The 20,200-nt window shown below is 38.5% G+C and overlaps 1 protein-coding gene across 2 annotated transcripts in view; it reads left to right on the forward strand.

Moving 5' to 3' along the window:
* The window catches only part of LCLAT1 (lysocardiolipin acyltransferase 1), a 127,221-nt gene that overhangs the window by 41,173 nt on the left and 65,848 nt on the right, over nt 1-20,200 (forward strand). For both annotated transcript variants that reach the window (XM_026086486.1, XM_026086485.1), the window contains 2 exons: nt 3,449-3,617; nt 7,004-7,202. In XM_026086486.1, coding sequence (XP_025942271.1) covers nt 3,453-3,617; nt 7,004-7,202 — 364 coding nt within the window. In that variant the 5' untranslated portion in view covers nt 3,449-3,452. The remainder of the gene's footprint in view (nt 1-3,448; nt 3,618-7,003; nt 7,203-20,200) is intronic.

Raw genomic sequence — 20,200 nt, forward strand, 5'->3', positions numbered from 1 at the left:
GGCATGGTGGCCTGGCCGTGGAGCGTGCCGCTGCTCTCCGTCCCAAACTCGCTGGGTACTGCGGCAGGGGGGAGAGGCAGGGAGTTGGGAGGGCACGTGGCCCTGGCGCTGCACACACCTGGTCTAGCGAACGTGTCAAACCCCGCCTGGCTCTGCAGCCTCCTCTCTCTCCCCTCCCTGCTCGAAGCACAGGCAGAGCGATGCTCTCGCTGACCTGCTTGCCAGCTCCGGGCACGTGCCAGCGGCAGCCAGCGTGCGCAGGACCTTGTGAGATGAATACCCGTCCGGCACTGACAGTCACAAAGAGAATAGGTGCACATGTTTCCCAGATGACATGTGTAGGCAGATACATTTTAAATCATGTACCCTGTTGTCCAGGCTGTAATTCTGTCACGTGAAGCCACAAACAAAAATAAACGAGTTGAGTGTGTGGGCAGTTTCACCTTGTAGCTAAAATGATCCCGTGGAGTGCTCAATTCAGGAGGCCAGTTGAATGGTTTTTTTCCACTGGTCAGCCTACCGCAGGTTTCTCATTTTGTGGTTTTGCTTGCATTCATAAGAGGGAGTTGTTTTTCTGATTCTCTTACCCGTTTGCATGGGATGTATTTTATTGTGATGAAGGTAATACTCAGAATGACAAGAGTATCCTTCCAGATATATACATGTGTAAAGATGTACATATATATGTATTTATATAGAAAGCAATAAGCAAAATTTATGGGATGTGTCACATTTTAAAATTGTGACTGTGAGAAGGATAGATGGCATCGATTAAAAGGGCACAGAATATCATTTGTGTCTAGATGTAAACGCTGCAGTGTTTAAGCCAGTGGAACGTAGTATGACTTACATATGTATATGCTGTAATCTTTCTTAAACAAAATGCTTCTGGGGTGCAGGCTGAAGAAAAGAAACTTTTGAACTTCCTAAGGTCTTTGCTCAGATACCTTTGTCTAGGGGGAAAAAGAAGTTTATGAGACAATCTTCCATAGAAAATACAGAAAACTTTTTTTTTTTTTTTTAATATTTGACTCTGTTCTGTAACTTGAGAGAAGGGCAAATGTAAACCCAAAAGCTCAGCCTGTAAATAGCAGATCAAGATGGCTTTGCTAAGAGTTGAAGCACAGTTCTCAACCAGGAAGAGCTATTTGGGAAGGGATGAGAAGCAGCACCTGGCAGTGTCTGCTGTCATTTACGCCGGGTTAGTGGTGCTGCTGGGGGGCAGCGTTTTGACCTGGGCAGAGCGCCTCCGCGTTGTCGCCTGGAGCCAGGGCGCCCGGCAGACGTCATGTTGCCTGGCATGGTGACCAGCGGCTCTGAGCAGCCTTGGGAAGAACCAGAGCTGCTGGCTGTAGCTGAACAAACTGCTCTGTTCCTGTTTGTGGGATTTACGTGTCTGAAAGCTGCCCTTAGATGTTTCCAGTTGCTTTGCTTTGTTTGTTCCTCAGAAAAATTCATGTTCCTGATTAGATCAAGCACATTGAATTTTAATCCCCTGTAGTCTCTTTTGCAGGCCTCAACTGTTGACATGTTGGGAGAAGTTCTTTTCTTCCAGCCCTGCTGCAATTAATGCCTTTTTTTTTTTTTTTTGCCTTTCCTTTTGTTTCTGTCCTCTGGCTTTCTTCTTTTGTCCTCTTCTACCTTTATTTAAGACTTTCCCCACATGGTTTGCAGTAGCAAATTCAAGAATGCATTTGGAGCATTGCTTCTTCAGGGCAGTGCTCCTCAAGGATCCTTCAAAATGTTAAAATTGGTCCTACTTAGTGTGTGCATATGTGGCCAGTTGGTTAGGTAGCTCCTGGTGCTAGCCAGAAAGGGAGGACTGTGCACTTCAGGATGTAAATAATGTGTATTTGTTTGAATTCAAACTTGGTTATATTAAAATCTTTCTGGTATAACTATCAGCAAACATTTGCATTCAGTGTTATTTTTTTGCTGTGCTGGAGAATTCAGGCTAAATACAGCTTCCTATATCCTTCTTACATTAGAAAAAAAACAACAACCCCCCCTCCCCTTCTGTGGCCTCTTGTCCTGCCCTTTCTCTAAATATGTACAGTTTAGGACATTGTTTAAACCTAAAAGTATACCAAAATCAAGCTACTTTCCTGTTACTTGTCAGTCTGAAGTAGCAGAAGCAAGGTCATGTGCTAGCAACGCTACCACTGCCATTTCTTGACTTTTCAATACTTTGCTGTGCGACCTTTATTGCTATGGACTATGACACAAAAACACACTTGAGATAAATCATGTATGTTACAGTACACAAGGCTTAATGGATTACTTTTCCATTGCTCATTTTAAAATTAAAAACACCAGCTTCCTGTTTTTCTTGTCCTGAAGTCCTGTCTGTCTGAGCTCTTATAATTTCTAAAATAGCCTGTCAAAAGAGGAATTCAGTAAAGTGACTGAAAAGTGACTTCTACTTAACCTTTTATTTTCTAAACAATTGGTTGAGACCTAAATAGCTGGAAACAGTCTATTTTTAGGCTCTAATTTAGAAAATTGATATTTCCACATTTGCTTTGTCATAGCTGGTAGTAGTCGCTAAATTGTAAAAGCTTGTAGCCATTACAAATGCTTGGAGGATTGCTATGAGTGTTCTGCCATAATGCATTAAGAAGCTCTATGCGTTGTACATTTTAATTTATAATAAGGAAGTCTAGCTGATACTACAGACACTGAAATATTTCAAGTCTAGACTACTGTCTTAAAAACCAAAGGCTGGATTTTGGTGGAATACACTGGAAAATAACTGATAAGGACAGTTGAAGTACAACAGAGTTCAAAAACTCCCAAATTCTCTAAGCCAGAGTGAGCTGGGAAGTTTCCGAGGCTGCTTGCCTGTCCTCTTGTGATGAAAGGGAAATAGTGCTGGAAACGGCTGGTCAGATTCTTCTAAATGTCATGCAAGGTGTGATGGTCCTGCAGGAGGGCACGCACGGTCCTTGCTAGATGGGGAAGAAAAGTTACTGGAGCACTGCGCTTAGCAAGAAGAAACACAGTGGAGAAATGGAAAAGCAATGTTTCTTATCTTCAGAAAATGCCAACATTAGTACTTTACCAAAGTCAGAGATAAGGGATGAAAAGTTTAATGTAGGAGGTACTCTCTTATATAGTTCTGCTGTAGCTTTGTGTTATAAAAATAGCTTTCTGAAGATTTTAGAATGGAACTACATACTGTAATAAGTGGAGGAAATTATGATGTAGCCGGTACTTTTATGACCCCTTTAATGTCCCAATGTGCCTTACAAATTACCGTGTTTATATAGTTGTTCTCTAACTGCTGCTTGTAAGGTGGAATATTTTGGTTACTTTTACTGTCTTCATGCACTGGTAACCATGAGGAAAAAGGGGGAATATTACTTCCAACTGAACCTATGGATTTGAAGAGTTCTATAATTACTTGTGGCTTATCTCTATCTAACATAATGCCAACTTTCTTTTTCAGAGCCATGGTGTCATGGAAAGGGATATACTTTCTACTTGCACTATTCTTGGGAAGCTTTTTTGGAAGTATTTTCATGCTCAGTCCTTTTCTACCTTTGATGGTTATCTCACCGGCCTGGTATCGCTGGATCACTGATTGCGTTGTGGCCACTTGGTTCACACTCCCAGTGGTAAGTTGCAGTTTGAGCCAACTGTTAGTTATCCTAGGACTTAGTTTGCTTACTAACACTTCGGATTTTTTTTTAAAAAAGATTTTTATGCTTTTGTTGAGTAGACTCTAACGTTCTTGCTTTCAGTGGAGACTTTCCGTTTCAGCTCAGTGTTGCTGAATGTTTGTGTGCCTGTCTGCAGTCCCCATCTTCTCCCACAATTTAATTTATGTTTTAACTAATGCCACATCTTAATTCTAGTCCTGAAAAGTCCTTTTTGATATCTCCATCCAGTGTCAGTTGGATGCTGATCAGAGGAGGGTGGGTGAAGCACTAGTAAGCAGGAGTTTTGTTTTTTTGTTTGTTTGTTTTTTTATTTTTGTTTTTTTTTAATAGCAGAGTTTCCTAAATGAGTTGTCTTAGAAACTCCTCCTTTCTACTGTGTTCCATCCATCTAATTAAGAAAATTATTCACTGTCTGGTATGTTGTTGCCGACCTTTACTGTTCTGTTACTTAATCCTCTTAGAATTTAGTCCTTGTAGTTGAATTAGAGACATGATTTCAGGACAAGAAGAAGAACTTCCTGTAGAGATGAAGTCTTCCTCATTTATACTGCATCATTATTATAGCTATAGCAATCTGGAAATGAACAACAAAGCTTTTCCCTGAATTGTTCCTGGAGAAAGTTGGTATGAATGGGATCTAACTGTCTCTTTGTCTGTAGTTCTCTAAAAATCAAGAGGCTTTGTTCCTGTAGGTCTTTTAAAGATTTGCTTATTTTTTCTGTAGTAAAATGCTATATTGATGCTCAGAAATATGTACCTTCTGATGCATCAAATAATTTTGGTTTTCCTTGTTTTAAAGGGATCTGAGCTGTTTCATGTTGTAAAATTTTTGTCCTTTTCACCATTACTAAATGCAATGAAATTAAGAGGGATGAAATAATTACCAGCAAAGAGAATATAGGCATCATTATTTCTTGCCATGATGAAATTTAGCTGAGTACTGACAGTGTCAGAAGATTGACCCTTTCTCTTTTTGTCTCCTGATTTTTCTAAAATTGCAAACTCCCCCAAATTGCAAACTACTGGCCTTTTATTTGATTAGCTGCCTGGCTTTATAACTTTGGATTATTACAACTACTTTGCGGTAACTTTTGCAGTCCAGAGGTTTGATTTCAGTCTACACTGGGACTAAACCAAAATAATTTGAATATTTTTCTGAAAAGGAATCCGTCTTAAAAGAAACTCAAGGTTTTAGGTTAAAAAAATGGGTCTCTGTGGTTTTTCACCCAACCTTTCTCAGTCTCAGACCTTGTCTGAGTTAGTTTTCCATCCTAACACAACTCCATTCTTGGTCAGGAAAAGCAGGGACTTGTGTCTCCAAAGGATAAACTGATGTGGACCAGTGGGACTCCCAGCACGGAAGCTGTGCCTCTGTAGTTTTAAGAAACTTCCGTCTTCCTCACTCCTCTGAAATGTTATATCCCTTCTAGCAGAGTCAGAAGAGGTTACTAGTTGGGTCCTTAACTGCTTCAGTTTATAGTCTGTCTTGTTTTAGCATTTTGGTTATGTAGAACAGGAGATCTGTTCACTGATATGTTTAACTAGATATTAAAGAAGTAGTAAGATTCTTACTAAACTATCCAAAAATCGGCTGCTTCTCTCTTTTCTGAAGTGAAGAAAAATCTCTTCCATTTTGAGCTATACAACCTGTTCTGCTTTTGCAGTGGTTCAGGTTATTCTTGATGAGCTACACTTTTGCCAGAATTAGAGTGAGCTGGATTATTAACAGCATTAATATTTGGCACATATAATGCTTTTCATTCTGAGATCTCAAGTAATATGCGGTTGTGGAACTGTCATTCCAATTTTATAGGTGACTTAGCTTAAACTGAGAAATTTGTGTTCTTTAAGCTTCTGTGGCGCAGAGGTGGCAGAAGGACGAGCAGAATAGAAAAGTCTTCTACTTCCTGGGGCTCTTTTTAAATGACTAGACTTTGCTCTTTTTCTGTATTTTCCTAGGGGGAGAAGGGAGAAGAGAAGCTAATGGGGAAATCCTAAATGCTTATATTTTCTGTTTCAAGGCCAAATGTTAAATTTACCCCTCTAGATGTTTGTCAGTCCAATCACATTTTGGTCCTTTATTCTTCCATGCTAAGAGGTTAGGTATAGCAGTCAAAACCTCAGGGCTCTAAGTCATACCTTTAGGTAATTTCTGTTGTCTGCCCCTGTTTCCTGGAATTTTGTACCTTTCCACTGTGTTCTAGATTAGGTATTAAATGGTGCCACGCACTACCATTCAGTTGTCCGTATTTTTTAATTATTTGCCTCATCTGGTTCCTTTGCTATGGCCAACCAGCACTCTTCCCTACATTTCCTGGCGTGCTTTGGGGAGTTAAAGTGGGTCAGAAACCATTTCCAATAGGCAATTTGGATGTGGCCGCCTTGCTTTGGAAGCTGCGAGACTCGAGTGGTGTGGACATGGCCAGAGCATGCCGCTGGGCCTGGGGTTATGTACTGTATGGCCCAGCGGTGCTGGGTTATGAAACCAGGCCCTCTTTTCCTTCTGATAAACGACCTGCCCGTAGTTTATAACTTGACCCTTAAGAGCAATGTAGTGGGTGAAACAAGAAACATGTTTTATATGTGAGCTTTTAATATCATTGATTATCTCCACCTAGGCCAAGTGGAGAAAGCTGTTTGCCCTGCTTCTTTTTTGCATCCTTCCAAGTTGAAGGCTTAGTTCCTGCATCATGAAGGAACTTCTTAGATGTGCATCAGCATTTGTGGGCAGGGAAGGCCCACACTTCAAGATAGCTCTGTAGACTTGAACAGACATAGGTGTATATCAGTGCTATATTCAAGCTTGTCTGGGATTTCTCCCTGTCAGCTGCTCTTTCTGTATTTATATTCTAGCCATTCTTGCAGGTAGAAATTAAGCACAAATGTGTTGACCCTTTGGACCCAGGCAGAGAGCAGAGCAGCTTCAAGTATCTTCCCAGCACTAATGATACTGAGCAATAGATGATTTGTGCAGCCAGTTTTTCTTTCTGTAGTTTTTACCCAGCAAGTTACAATCCATACTGATTCCCATATTTTTATTCACACCTGATAGTGTTCTGGAAAAAATGGGGCAAGTTAAGCTTCATGCTGGACACTTTGGTCATAAGAAAAGGTTTTTAAGAAGTGCAATTTAATTGTTGTTTCCTCTTTCATTAAAGGAAACAGCTGACTGTTATTGTGGAAAAGCTGTTTTTTTTAATTAGAAAACAATGAGAAGTTTGTTTACCAGTGACAATGTGTGTGAATAAATGAAATGATAGCATTGAAATTAATTTTGATTGCTAATGGGCTGTTGCTTCTCTTCTGGGAATAAAGTCATTATACTTAAATGTTAATTCTAGGCTTTGCTGGAGATGGTGTTTGGTGCCAAGGTTGTTGTCACCGGTGATGGATTTGTTCCTGGAGAAAGGAGTGTCATTATCATGAACCATCGCACACGAATGGACTGGATGTTCCTGTGGAACTGCCTGCTGCGATACAGCTACCTCAGACTTGAAAAAATCTGTCTCAAATCCAGTCTCAAAAGCATTCCAGGATTTGGTAGGTCACTAAATCCTTTAATTGGGAAAGAAAATGTGTTAAAAAAATTATCTTGCCCAGCACTGTTTGTATCCTGTTAAATGATGTAGGTTTAAATACTCTTTCATTATTTACAAAAAAACTTATATAAAATATATATGGCATATTGAGAAGTTAACCCATAAATCTCGCAGAGGGCACCTAGACTGCATGTTTAAACATTTTATTTTAAAGATATTACAGATGCTGCTGTTGCTTACATAACCATATAGCTTCTTTACTTACTGAAAGTATTTTGAAGTCTTTTTCAAAACTATGTTTTTAGTGCTTTTTAACCCCTTGCTGCAAATGCTCTCATCAGGCTTCTTTCTTCATTATCCAGTTTAAACTATTGGGGAGGTTGGGGGGCAGAAAAAAAAAGCCCCATAGACAATTGCAAGGTGGTACTTCATTTTAATAATTGTAGTTTTAAACTGAACTTGGTTACCAGAAATATGCTGTACAGGATAGTAAATAATCAGTATGTATAGTGATGTAGGCTGAGAACAGATCTGATCAGAGAAACCATTTCAGACAGGCCAAAAATTGTTGCACAAACAGTTTCTGAATAAATAGGCAGACTTATTTGATATAAAAGATCTCTCTGCATTTTGTTTATTTCTTAGATTTATTTGCTGTTTTATACAAAACTAGCTTGGGCAGGATCTGCGTCAACTTTATGATGTTGAAAGAGTAACCTTATTTATGGTTCTCTTTTGTCAGGCCATTCATCTAAACAGATAATTTTGGCAGGATTCCATAAGGAGGAACTCTCATATTGTTGTGCTGTTATTGCATTCACTTGCTTGGGGTTTTATTTCTCTAAATAAGAGTTGCAACTAGGTAAGATATTCTTTTGCTAACATTCAAACCTTGTGGTCAGTTTTACTTGAACAAAGACATCTCTTCTATAGTTGCAGAAAATCAGAAAATACGTATTTAGGTAAATGTTTTATCTTCATAATGCAGCAAAGATGTTTTGGAATCTTCAAATCAGCTGCATATGTAATTTTTAAAGAAACATTGGAAGGTGGAATCTAGGAGTATGGTCTGGAGGATTCATAGGTTAATCTCTTCCTAAGTAGCATGTATCTTTGTAACAAAACATTTTTTTGTGTGCTTGGTTAGTATTAGAATGTCCTAAATAAAAATTGAAGGTCAGCTTCAGAAGCTTGGATGTTATATATGCTCGGCAAAATTTTGTTCCTCAAAAGGAGTCAAGGGTTGTTTAGAAGCTGATTTTTCAATCCACACTTCAGTGCATAAACTTAGCCCATACAGGCATACCTCGGATATATTGCGGGTTCAGTTCCAGACCACCACAATAAAGTGAATATTGCAATAAAGCGACTCACTTGAATTTTTTGTTTTCCCAGTGCATACAAAAGTTATGTTTACACTGTGCTGTAGTCTATTAAGTGTGCAATAGCATTATGTCTAAAAAAACAATGTACATAATTAAAAAATACTTTATTGCTAAAAAATGCTAACCATCATCTGAGCCTTCAGCGAGTCGTAATCTTTTTGCTGATCAAGGGTCTTGCCTTGATGTTGATGGCTACTGACTGATCAGGGTGGTCATTGCTGAAGGTTGGGGTGGCTGTGGCAATTTCTTAAAATAAGACAGCAATGAAGTTTGCCACATCGATTGACTCTTCCTTTCATGAAGGATTTTTCTGTAGTATGCAATGCTGTTTGATAGCATTTTACTCGCAAGAGAACTTCTTTCAAAACTGGAGTCAATCCTCTCAAACCTTGCTGCTGCTTTATCAACTAAGTTTATGTCATATTCTAAATCCTTTGTTGTCATTTCAACAATGTTCACAGCATCTTCACCAGGAGTAGCTTCCATCTCAAGAAACCACTTTCTTTGCTCACCCATAAGAAGCAACTCCTCATCCATTAATCATGAGATTGCAGCAATTCAGTCACATCTTCAGGCTCCACTTCTAAGTCTAGTTCTCTTGCTGTTTCCACCACATCTGCAATTACTTCCTCCCCTGAAGTCTTGAACCCCTCAAAGTCATCCATGAGAGTTGGAATCAACTTCTTCCAAACTCCTGTTAATGTTGATATTTTGACCTCCTCCTGTGAATCACGAATGTTCTTAATGGCATCTAGAATGGTGAATCCTTTCCAGAAGGTTTTCAATTTACTTTGCCCAGATCCATCAGGTGGATGGCAGGTACAGCCTTACAAAATGTATTTCTTAAATAATAAGACTTGTAAGTCGAAATGAATCCTTGATCCTTGGGCTACAGAATGAATGTTGTGTTAGCAGGCATCAAAACAACATTAATGTCATTGTACATCTCCATCAGAGCTCTTGGGTGACCAGGTACGTTGTCAATGAACAGTAATATTTTGAAAGGAATCTTTTTTTTCTGAGCAGTAGGTCTCAACAGTGGGCTTAAAATATTCAGTAAACCATGTTGTAAACAGATGTGCTGTCATCCAGGCTTTGTTGTTCCATTTACAGAGCACAGGCAGAGTAGATGTAGCATAATTCTTAAGGGCCCTAGCATTTTCGGAAGGGTAAATGAGCATTGGCTTCAACTTAAAGTCACCAGCTGCATTAGCCGCTAACAAGAGAGTCAGCCTGTCCTTTGAAGTCGGGCATTGACTTCTCCTCTCCAGCTATGAAAGTCCTAGATGGCATCTTCTTCCAGTATAAGGCTGTTTCGTCTACATTGAAAATCTGTTGTCTAGCGTAGCCACCTTCATCAGTTATCTTAGCTTGTTCTTCTGGAGAACTTGCTTCAGCTTCTGCATCAGCACTTGCTGCTTCACCTTGCACTTTTTTGTTATGGAGACGGCTTCTTTCCTTAAACCTCATGAACCAACCTCTGCTAGCTTCAAACTTTTCTTCTGCAGCTTCCTCACCCCTCTCAGCCTTCACAGAATTGAAGAGACTTCRGGCCTTGCTCTGGATTAGGCTTTGGCTGAAGGGAATGTTGTGGCTGGTTTGATCTTCTATCCAGACCACTAAAACTTTCTCYATATCAGCAATAAGGCTGTTTCGCTTTCTTACYRTTCRTGTGTTCACTGGAGTAGCACTTTGAATTTCCTTCAAGACCTTTTCCTTTGCATTCACAACTCAGCTGTTTGGTGCAAGAGGCCGAGCTTTCGGCTTATCTCAGCTTTCGACATGCCTTCCTCACTAGGCTTCATCATTTCTAACTTTTGATTTAAAGTGAGACGTGCGACTCTTCCTTTCACTTGAACACTTAGAGGCCATTGTAGGGTTATTAATTGCCCTAATTTCAATATTGTTGTGTCTCAGGGAATAGGGAGGCCTGAGGAGAAGGAGAGAGATGGGAGAACAGCCGGTCGGTGGAGCAGTCACAACACATGCAACATTTATCAATTAAGTTTGCTGTCTTATAGGGGCACGGTTCGTGATGCCCCAAAACAATTACAACAGTAACACCAAAGATCACTGATCACAGATCACCATAACAGATATAATAATAATGAAAAAGTTTGAAATATTGTGAGAATTACCAAAATGTGACACAGAGACATGAAGTGAGCACATGCTGTTGGAAAAATGGTGCCGATAGACTTGCTTGACGCAGGGTTGCCACAAACCTTCAATTTGTAAAAAAATGCACTATCTGCGAAGCGCAATAAAGCGAAGCACAATAAAATGAGGTATGCCTGTATAATAGATTTGAGTGGGTTCAGGCAGATATAGCTGTGGCAGGTTAATGTTACCAGCCGCTAATGACATTCTTGCTCATGGTCTGAGATAGTAGCTTAAGCCACTAATGAAATTCTGGGCTTATACTCCGCAGTGGGGACTGCAGTGGTAGAGGTGGCACAGACAGACATTTACTTCTGTTGTTTCTGTTACAGGATGGCAATTTCTGGCAGTGAAGTGGAGCGGATGCCTGAATCTGTAATGTTATAAACCACTATAGTTATATATGCCAGATCCCTAAATATCCTCCAAAATATATGGGGTGTGGGTACTTAGATTGCAATGTCATGTGTTATAGCTTATTTTTTAATAGCGTGAGATTAACAGTTTACTAATTGCAGGAGAGGAATTTGGTTAAACTGTGTCCTTAAGCCAAGCTGTCATTTGGTGGTCTTAAAACTGTGAATGATCAGCTTCTATTCTAGCACAGTGTAACTAAAAAGAGGGTTTAGAAACACAAGCCTCCTTGTTTAGTCAGCCTGCATCTGAGTGCCAGAACCTTGCAAAAATAAAATATTCTCTATAGCCTCATAATTAGGGGACAGTTGGAAAGCAAGACTCTTGGCTTAAATGGAGGTGGAGAGAGGAAAATTTCATTGTGAATCCATTTGAAGTTTGATGGGGCAGTAACATGGTAGGAAATAGTGTCCAAAGAGGATAACCCTGAGTCTAATCAGGAAGAGCAGAATTTCTCCTACTTGTCTCTAACGGCCCTGCCGTGTTGTGTGATAGACCTTTAGCAGATGTTTGCAGGATTTTGTTGTTGTTTGTTAAACAGTCCTGGGTTTTTTACATAAAAGCTTTGTCTATTTTATAAACTTTTAAAGGCCAGAAAATAACTTGAAAATGAGCTGGACAGTTTCAGTGCATTGCAGATATTGTTACTTTATATGTTGATCACTAGGGTATAATATTTCTGGAAATTAGAACAACTACTTTCATCATGTTTTTCAGTTTCATATTTTCATATATTTATATGAATCACTTGTAGCTGATCAAACATATGGGACTACAGAAGTATTGACGTATCGGCTAAATGTAACTTCTAATAAACCTTTATGTAATGATTAATCTTGCTTTGAGTTTGAGAAAAATATTAGATGAATTTACAGCCTTAATTCCTCTGATCCTTTGAAGGTTATTTTTTCAAGTATTTAATTTAAAATTAGGAGTAATAAAAGATTTGTTATGCACCCCTTTCATTTCCATGTGTCTGAAAACCTTGCAGGTATTAAGCATTGTACCTATTTTGTCATAAGTACTATCCTAGTTGTGTAAAAATAGGTCTGTGAGAGATTATACTGATCCATTTGGTATGGTAGGGGAAGGGCAAAGCTTGGGAATGGAACTAGCTCCAGAGTCCTTGTCATCTCCTTTACAGGTGAAAAGCATAAGGGTATATGACTATGTATTGCAAATAGGCAGTTATTTTCAATTTAGGTATAAATAAAATCACAGGAGACAGTGCCTCAGTGAGAAGCATTGAGTCACTTATCTAGTTCTTAAGTTATTAATTCTTAGCATTCCAGCATATCAAAAAACTTTAAATTGATTAAGGACGAACCTTAAAAAAAAAAACACAAACCAAACCAAAGCAGATGGTCCTTTCTTCCTGGAATCATAGCTTTGGCATGATGAATTGTGTGCAGTACAGTTTTCAAAAAGCAGTATTAAATTTCAGTAATCTCAGTTTCAGAAATAATCTTGCAGCATTTCAGTGCAACTTGCCAAAGTTGGAGTCTCAAGGGAGCCCTGCTCTGTTCTTTAGCTGTTGCTGTAGTTTCTCATATGACATCATCAGAAACCACCGAGCCCTTCTGCAGGGTTAGGTTTCAAGGAGAATTTCTCATATCTTTGACAGTTTCCTGTGTAGTTGAACCAGATAGGACTTCTCTAAAGCACTTGTAATAGACATGTACAGCTTATATTCTCACCTGTTCTCAATTAAAAATGAATAGCATAGGAAGTGATACAGATTATTATGCAATTGTATTCAGCATATGCTACAAAATACAAACTGCTGTATGAGGTACCAAGGAAAATACATGGTAGTATCTGATGTCCGATTGTCTAATGCCTAGAAGTTAGTTGCATCTTTTTTATTTTTCTCTTGGAAGTTTCATTTGTAAAAGTCTTGTCTTGGTATGAACCAGTAAGTTTCACTGGAATTAGCAATGTATTTTAATAATTGACAACTGATGTGTGTTAATTGTTTTAAGCAGGATTTTAATAACTGATGGGCTTGCAGTAAAACCTGGATTTTAGGGAAGTAGTTGAAAGTGTCTCAACACCTACCTGAAAAAAAAATTAAAATGTGGGTTTAATTTGAGAATTCTCAGAAGAAGGGGGAGAAAAATGAGAGAGGGTGACCAAAGGGGTTAGTGTCAGTATATGGCTGCTACATGAGATAATATTCCAACTAGTTTTGCCTAATGCAGATGGAAAAGATAAATAGCACAGCAGTTCAGTTCACAAACGTAAAGTAGGTAGGTGCTGCAAGCACTGTTGATGGACGTGTCTGGAAAGACTTGCCATTTTGAAGAAGGCTCTCTGAGACTGCTGAAACCCGGGAATTATGATTGGAGCTGACTGGGAAGGGGGAAGGTGGGGTGGGAACAAGTCAGGAAAGGACAAGGTGATAAAAGGCGAAACAGAAGAATAAGCAAAGCTAGCAAAACTAGAGTAATTAGGAGCAACGTTAACTGAGTAAACCGTGCAACTCTTGATCTTTGTATTCAAGTTATTGTATTGCTCACACTGCTCTTACAGACAGCAAGATGCAGGAGCTCACTAGTTGTTTTTCACTTGAGTGCTCGCTGGAGTGCTTTGAGCTCTCAAAAGCTCAGCTCTGGTTCGGCCCTCATTGCGTTAAGTGCTGTGGGGAAGGAAAAGGGCTACTGATCTATTTCAGCGCTGGGCTTCGCCCCACCAATATTTTACCGCATGTCGGTTGATCCATTATAGCTGTCCATGTGTGCAAGTTTAGCCCGAAGCAAATCTAAAGTAATTTGAGTCATCTTAGTTTTCAATGAAGCAGGACAAAATAACTCAAATTATCCTGCATTTGCCATGGGCTAAGAGCATGCACACCGACAGTTATGATGGATCAGCTACCTTGAAGTAAAATATTGGTGTAGCTAAGCCTAGAAAATTTTAGCACTTAACTCAATTGGTGTATAGTTAAAGCAGCACACTGGGGCAAATCTGTATGCATTTATAGTGGCCTGAAAGCACTTCTGCTGCTACAGCTACTTCTGAAGGTAGGGATATAAATACTGCCGCATAAAGTGTCTTTGTTCAGGTTATAGTTGGATCTGCATTAAAATTCCTATCAATAGAGGATATTGGTTTAAAAATTAAAAGCGTAACCTACTGAACTTTCTAGGATAGCTTATGTCTCAAGTATCTTTGTTATGATAAAATAGGCTGAAATAAGAGTTTTGAGGAGCTGTGACATTTTGTCTTCTAGCAATTCAATTATGAGCTGCCAGACTTAATTACCTTAGAGTTGTTATCCTGGATGATTTTTAAAGTGGAAGTTGAAAAATATGCTCTGTAATGGAAAGCACAATTGTTATTGTAACATTTGTTCGTGGTGAAGGCAGATATGCAAGACTTTCTTGAAAAAGAAATTCTATTAGTTTTAAATATGCGTGAAGGAAGGATTATACTTTGAAGCAAAAGGCAGCTTAATTTGCCTGTAACTGTACATGTCTTTTTTGTGGAAAAATAGTCTGTTTCCCAACTTGGCTCTTTTCTTTGTTGGATTCTCCAGAAAAGACGTAGGAAGATTTTCAGATGTATACCACAGGAATTCTCCAGTCTCTGTCAGAAAAAGAATATATACTAACCTACCTTCCATGAACGGTTTCCTTATCCTTTCTATATAATTAGGGCTCCAGTCTCTCTCTGACCCCCTCGCCTCTCCAAAAAACACATCGAAATCATGAGATCAAATGCTAACTGTTCTCCCCGTTTTACAAATGACAAGTGATGAAGAGGGTAGTTACTTTGTCCAAGCTTACATAACAAATACTGCAGAATTAGGACTGCATATTTTCCTAACTTAAATTCCTCTGCTTTTAGCACTGTATTATGCTGCATCTGTAGGGTTCAAATCTTCAGGCCGAGTTACTCGGGACTAAGGGTTTTCTCTGCCCCTTTTGCACAGCTCTCCTGGCTGTGTCCTGGCGTGCCTCAGCCTGCGCCTGCAGGGCAAGGAGCTCCTCCGGTGGGGGACCGCAGGGCAGAGGTGCAGCCAGAGACGTGAATCCTCTTCCGCTCTCTCTTTAGGCCGCGAGTCCCCAGTCTTTTTGCACTCTGCTTTCACAGTCCTCCCATAAGGCAATGGTGCATCTGAAGAGGAAGCAGGCCAAAGGAGAAGGTATTGAGGTATGAAGAGAAAGATTGGGCTCTCACCAGTTCTGACTTGCACTAAAGATGATGCATCCATGAGAGAGACTTGCACTGTCTTTTCCAGATGTATTTATTCAGGTCTTTCATTTTAGTTGTGCCTGTCTGCTCTTCCCCATGATGTAACAACCACAGGTTGTTTCCTTTCCACCTTTGGAGATTCTGGAATGACGTCATTTTTTCAGATATGTATAGGACAAGACTCATCCTTCTTAATACCTAGGTTTTCATGCACTGTCTCATTGTATTAATGCGTTTTAAAATGCAACTTTCCTGCTATCCTAGAGGTTTAAGCTTCTGCTTTAGTTTGCTTTAGTTTTAAGTTGTGCTATGTGATCCTGAGTTTACACTGTATGTCAAATCAAATTTTAAGTCATATTTTAAGATTGATTTTATACTGAATAGGCTTAATGCTTTCTTAACAGTTTTTATAGCATTCTAGTGCAAAGATTTTGTGTAAGGAACACTAATACAGTGGTAGAGTTATAGATCATCTGATTGTTCATATTAAATAAAAATGATATAATTTAGGAAACAAGGAATAAATATCTGAGTGTGAAGTGTCCAAATAAGAGGTTTCTGATCCATGATTAAGGAGAATATTGACAGAAGCCTTTCCATGAGTATGTATGCCTCTGCTCGGGTGTTTTATATACATATACGGTAATACTACTGTCACAATTTTTTCCTATACACTTTCACACATTTTTGTGTGTGAATTGGCTGAGAGCTACCTGTTCTTCAGTAGAATATCTTTCTGGGAGGTCTCACATTTAAATTTTTGCAGTTAAGACGTAGGCTACTGGATCTGGCAGCTTTGTGACACTTTGTGGCTTTGTCTTCCTGAGAAGTAAATCTCATATTATAAACATTGTTTGAAGCTTCTGATTATATTATATATAAATACCAACTTAAAGCAGAGGTTTCTAATAGCACATGCTGTATTTTCCCACAAGAGGAAAGGGAATATAGAAAGTGTTAATATGTGAATGTGACTTAGATAAATATAAAAATTAGAGTATTTTGGTACTGAAACAAATAGACAATAACTAAGGGGAAGTCAAACGTAAAGCCGATCAGAGCAAAATCAGAATCTTTTTCTTAAGCTGCCTGAAAATTCAATGTTAACATTGCTGCTTGTTCACTTTAAACTGTTTTAGTAAGAAAAAAATTTAAGTTTCACATGCATGGGAAAAGATGACTACTCTGTCCAAGTAAAAAGTAGACTATGCTGTATATACATGTATAAAACGTGTAGTCCAAACAAACTGAATGCAACCATAAAAATAATACAGGTTCAAGTGGTGTTCTGAGTCTGATAGGGCAAGGAAATACTGAAAGCATACAGGTGTCAAATAGATACCTTAAAGATCAAATCAGCTGCTTCACTGTAAAATGAGGGGTGCTGCTGTGAATCTGCATTTATTCATTTTTATTTCTCAGCTAGTTGTTTAGTGTTAATTTGCTGAAGGAATGGACCAGATTAGATAGTAGTAGTTCAATTCATTATACCCCTATTAACTACGTTGTTAGAGATGAGCGTGGTAAAAAAAACATTAGCTGGGAGCAGAGACTGTGCTTTACAAGTTTATTTCAAGGAGCATTTCTTTAATTATATTCCTAGTTTATGTGCTTAAATCATTGCATTAAATTTTAAAAATATTTTATTTTTAATTTGATTTGGGTAATTAGACATAAAACTATCCAGAAGAAACAGTAAAATGACTAATTTGAATTGACTTTTCAAAAATCTGTTTAGCACTCTGTACAGATCAAATCTTGAAGTGTGTACATAGTAATTTTAACTCCTGTGTCATGTGCTAACATCTTCTCAGTATCTACAAATCTTTAAAATAAAGAGTATTCAGCATTACCTGATAGTTGCCTTGTAAATATTTTATGCAGTGAGACATTTTGAATAACAAGCTGTTAATGGACACAATTATATTGTATGCAGAGGGATCATGCACTTCCAAATGATTTCCCGTATTAAGTCTAGACGTCTGTTTCACTGTTGCATCAAGAGCCTTGATCCGGACCAGGTCCCTTCTGAGTACAGGCACACAGAATAATGCCTTTATTTTTGGCCCAGTGAATTTTGGATATGAAAAACCAGTGACTAACAAATAGAAGAAAAGAGGGAGTATGAATGAGTGTAATAAGGAGATCTCATGGTTAGGCCTTTTAGTTTGCTGCTTGGTTTTGTAGTTTTGTAGTTCTGAATCATTTATCTTTTTTTTTTTTTTTTTTTTTTTTTAGTGGTTTAGTATTGTTAGCTCTTCTGGTGCTTTGCTATAGGAAATGCACAGATACTATTTTTTTGATGTGTGTATGCTTGCTTTCAATATCAGCCATGTTTCTATAATAGAGATATGGAAATTTTTTGAGAAAGCAATTATATTTTATTCTGAGATACATACAGAAATGTATGTAAAACTGTGATATGAATCCAAACAAAGGCTTTTTGCACAACTCATCTCTTTCTCCCTTCTCTTCACTGCCACCTCCATCCTTACTATCTGCTTACTCCCAAATTATCTTTGCAATGAAAATGAGCTTATGAAATTTCAGCTCATGAAGTATAATTTTCTTTTAAAGAATTTTGGGATGGGGAAATAAAAGTGCAGGGTTTTTGAATTTAAAAAGCCTTATGCTTGCAACTAACGTTTTTAGTACAATGCTGCAAATACTCAAACTGCATAGGCTATAATTTGCTTTCTCCCCAAGGCAGCAAGGGAATTCTTATGTACATCACATTTCTCTAGTTCAATAACAGGCTTTCCTTTTTGTGTAAGTGTTGTATTCTCTGTGTACAATTTTGTCCTGATAAAGCCTTATTGAAGTGTGGAATACCTACCATTAACGTGTATGTGTTACTTGAGATACGAAGCTGCATTGTTGATCTTTTCAGCTTCAAAAAGTTGAGTAGAAGGTCAGCGTGGCTAGCTACTCTATCCAATAAGTTTGTGCTGATAACCATTTTCAAAATCCGAACAAGAGTTGTGCAGTCTGATGCTTTTGTATACTTTTTCAGGTAATGTTAGGTGTCAGAAATGTCAGGTCCTACAAGAAGACTAGTTTAGGAAGGAAATGGTATTGCATTGCTATCATTTCTTTAGCTTCAATGTTTCTTTGCTCTCCATGTTTTCCTAATTAATGATTTCTCAAGAATCATCAAATCAAGACAGCCTTTTTTTCCCAGGCAAGTAAATGCTGTCTTTTTTTTTTTTTTTTTTTTTTGACTGGGAAAATTCCCCTTGCCCAGCAGCTTTCAGAAAACAAAAAACACTGTGCGAAAGAGCAAAATGTAATTACTTTTGTTGGACAATATGTTGACCTAAACTTAATAATAATTAGCTGAATAGCATGTCTCACTGCTGGCTGCAAATGAGAAGGTACTTCCTTCTTCTGCTTATTTGTAAATGTTGCTGATTAGCAAAAGCTTTCACTTTGCCCATGGCTTTATTGAATTCTTCCTGTTTCTCTATCCATTCCCATTTGGATCCCACGTCATGCCTCAGACTTGTTGTGTGTTGTTTTTCCAGCAGCCCAATACAGACACACTTTAGCGTGGAAACCAGAGAGAGCCTGCTTTCACTTTGTCCATTTGAAGTCCTGTGTCTGCAAGCCTGTGCTGGTTTCCTCTGTTGTTTGAAATCTGGTGGAATGGTTAGACCTGTAAACAGCAGGCATTCTCTGCCGTCGAGGTGTGGACTAGGATTTTGACTGAAGGCGGTAATTCACATTTGTGTTGCCTTCCGCTGGAAGCCTTAAAGCCAAACAAATGTAGAAGATTCTTCCACTTTCACTGATGGTAAAACTGTTTGATTCAGTCTGCTGTGCTAGGGTAAGTGAGGAAGAAAACCTGGGCTCCTTACTCTTAGTCAACTGACCGTTAGGTCATCCCTTCTTATTTGAGCAGTCAGGACTATTTTATCTCATCAGATACACTTCAAAATAGAAATATTCTTCCTGAACCCTGGATGTTATGAATTAGAAAGGTTATAAGATCAAACCTATTGTTTATTTAAAAACCAAATACTTCCCAACTCCCTCCCTTCTCTCTTTTATGCTTCCTCCTCCCTGACACCTTGCTGTCCTTACATTACTGCCACTCTTTGATTTTGCATAGCCTATATGTAGCATTACCATTTAGGGGATGGGAATGGGAAACGACTGCATATATCCTCTGCTTCAAGGTAATTTAGGCAGGTAAAATAATGGTGACAAAAGCAACAGTAGATAAGGCTGTTTTGTAACTTGATGTTTGCAGCACTATCAAAGAAGGATCACTAGAAAGAGTTTATTGTGCAAGCTTCCATCTCATGTAAAGCCTTGTGCTGCCTTGAGAAAAGCAGTGAAGAGAGTGGAATCTGGAAATGAGGTTTTTTTTCAGTGCTTCTGAACTAGTGTAGACCAAGATCATCTTAAGGAGATGCTGAACTGATAAAGTATCAGCAGGCTTCCACATGAGCATTTATTTTACTTCTAGTTTCCCTTCCTCCCACCTGCACACGCTGCTGCAATGAGAAGTCAAGTTTGAATAATTTAGGCCTGATGAACTTATTTCAAAACTCAGTGTGATACAAACTAATAAAACGGTTTAGCACAGTACAGTTTTTACATAAACTAATTTAGGGGAACTACCAGTATTATTAATAATAATAATAATTAATAAACTAATTTAGAGTACTTAAAACATACAAAAAGTTTAGGTTGTAATGTAAGAATGAGTGGAAAACTCCAGAACCACAGCAAAACTTTCCTGATACCTAGGTATTTTTCCACTCAGTCCCACTGAGTTTGCTATGTTGTCAAAGTTGTAAATAGTATTTGATTTATAGGGATTTCTGTTTCTGCTTAG

The sequence above is a fragment of the Apteryx rowi genome, unplaced genomic scaffold (assembly GCF_003343035.1).
Source record: "Apteryx rowi isolate R43461 unplaced genomic scaffold, aptRow1 scaffold_696, whole genome shotgun sequence".
Taxonomy (NCBI): domain Eukaryota; kingdom Metazoa; phylum Chordata; class Aves; order Apterygiformes; family Apterygidae; genus Apteryx; species Apteryx rowi.